At 40.4% G+C, this 1,770-nt stretch overlaps 1 protein-coding gene across 1 annotated transcript; it reads left to right on the top strand.

Moving 5' to 3' along the window:
- Positions 1–304: 304 nt before the first annotated feature.
- Positions 305–793, top strand: LOC127092296 (uncharacterized). The gene has a single exon (XM_051031140.1). The coding sequence runs from the start codon at positions 305–307 to the stop codon at positions 791–793; it is 489 nt and encodes a 162-aa protein (XP_050887097.1).
- The last annotated feature ends 977 nt before the right edge of the window (positions 794–1,770 follow it).

Below are 1,770 nucleotides of genomic sequence, written 5' to 3'. Positions count from 1 at the left end.
GGGACAACATGAGAAAAAATTTGAGAAGTTCCTAGAGTTGTTCAAGAAGCTAGAAATTAACATTTCGCTTTTGGAAGCACTTGAACAAATGCCTATGTATGCCAAGTTAATGAAGGATATCATTTCTAAGAAGCGTACCAGCGACACCAACCCGATTATTCTAACCAAAACTTATAGTACTATTTTGCAGGGTATGAAGATCGTAATGAAGAAGAAAGAACGAGGAGCTGTCACTATTCCTTGCACCATCGAAGATAGGTAATTCAAAAAGGCTCTTATTGATCTAGGAGCCACTGTGGGTCTCATGCCGTTATCCATTTACAAGAAGCTGGGTATAAGGGATGTGCAAGATACCGGGATGAAACTCCAATTCGCCGATCATTCGGTTAAGAAACCTTATGGTATTATTGAAGATGTTCTAGTGAAAATTGACAAGTTTGTATTCCCGGTGGATTTTGTGATTCTAGAAATGCCTGAAGATGAAGAGATTCCTCTCATTCTTGGGAGACCCTTTTTAGAGACGGGAAGATGCTTGATCAACATAGAAAAAGGGACTACGACGTTGAAGGTTTATGATGAGGAATTAAAAATTGATGTTCAAAACACCATGAAATACAAAGATGATATTTGCAACAGTCACACTATAGAGGTTCTGGATCAAGTGATTACGTATGATAGTCCTTTGAATGCACCACAGTTACCTCTAGTGTTGAGTTTGTCCATTTTCAACGGTAAAGAAGTGGACAACGGGGAATCCGAAGTGCTGGCCATGATGGACGCACAACCCCCTTAGAAAGGATCTCGACCATACTGGTGGGAAGATTTATGATCACCTTAAACTAGTGAAGAGAATAAAGAGTCCAAGAAGGGAACGGAGTTGAAACAACTTCCTGAGAATCTCAAATATGTCTTTCTCGATTCTGAAGGTAAATGCCCAGCTATAATAAATTCGAGCCTCAAGAATATCCAAGAAGAGAAGCTCATCCAAGTCCTGAAAAAATACAAAAATGCTATTGGATGGGCAATTGAGGATTTGAAAGGTATTAGCCCTACGGTGTGCATGCATAAAATTCTCATGGAAGACGACCACAAACTGGTGGTCCAACCTCAAAGAAGACTCAACCCAACAATGAAATAAGTAGTTCGGAAAGAAGTGGTGAAATTTTTAGACGCAGACAACCCGTGGGTGAGTCCGGTGCATGTGGTCCCAAAAAAGGGAGGGGCCACCGTCATAAGAAATGAGAAGAATGAGTTAATCCCTACAAGGACAGTTATAGGTTGGTGAGTGTGTATTGACTACAGAAGGTTAAACATAGCAACTAGAAAGGACCACTTCTCGTTGCCATTCATTGATCAAATGTTGGAAAGCCTAGCCGGTCATGATTACTATTGTTTTCTAGATGGATACTCAGGGTATAATCAAATTGTTATTGCTCCGGAAGACCAAGAGAAGACAACATTCACATGCCCTTATGGCGTGTTTGCATACAGAAGAATGTCATTCCGGCTGTGTAATGCTCCAACCACCTTCCAACGTTGCATGAATTCCATCTTCGCTGACATGCTTGAAAAGCACATGGAAGTGTTCATGGATGACTTTTCGGTATTTGGATCCTCATTTGATAACTGTTTAACTAACCTTTCTCTTGTTTTAGACAGGTGCCAAAAAACAAATTTAATTATGAACTGGGAGAAATGTCATTTCATGGTGCGAGAAGGAATAGTCTTGAGTCACAAAATTTCCTACAAGGGAATTGAAGTCGGCCAAGC

This window comes from Lathyrus oleraceus, chromosome 1 (genome assembly GCF_024323335.1).
Source record: "Lathyrus oleraceus cultivar Zhongwan6 chromosome 1, CAAS_Psat_ZW6_1.0, whole genome shotgun sequence".
NCBI lineage: Eukaryota > Viridiplantae > Streptophyta > Magnoliopsida > Fabales > Fabaceae > Lathyrus > Lathyrus oleraceus.
Note: the sequence above shows the minus strand (reverse complement) of the source record. Positions and strands in the feature narration are given on the sequence as shown.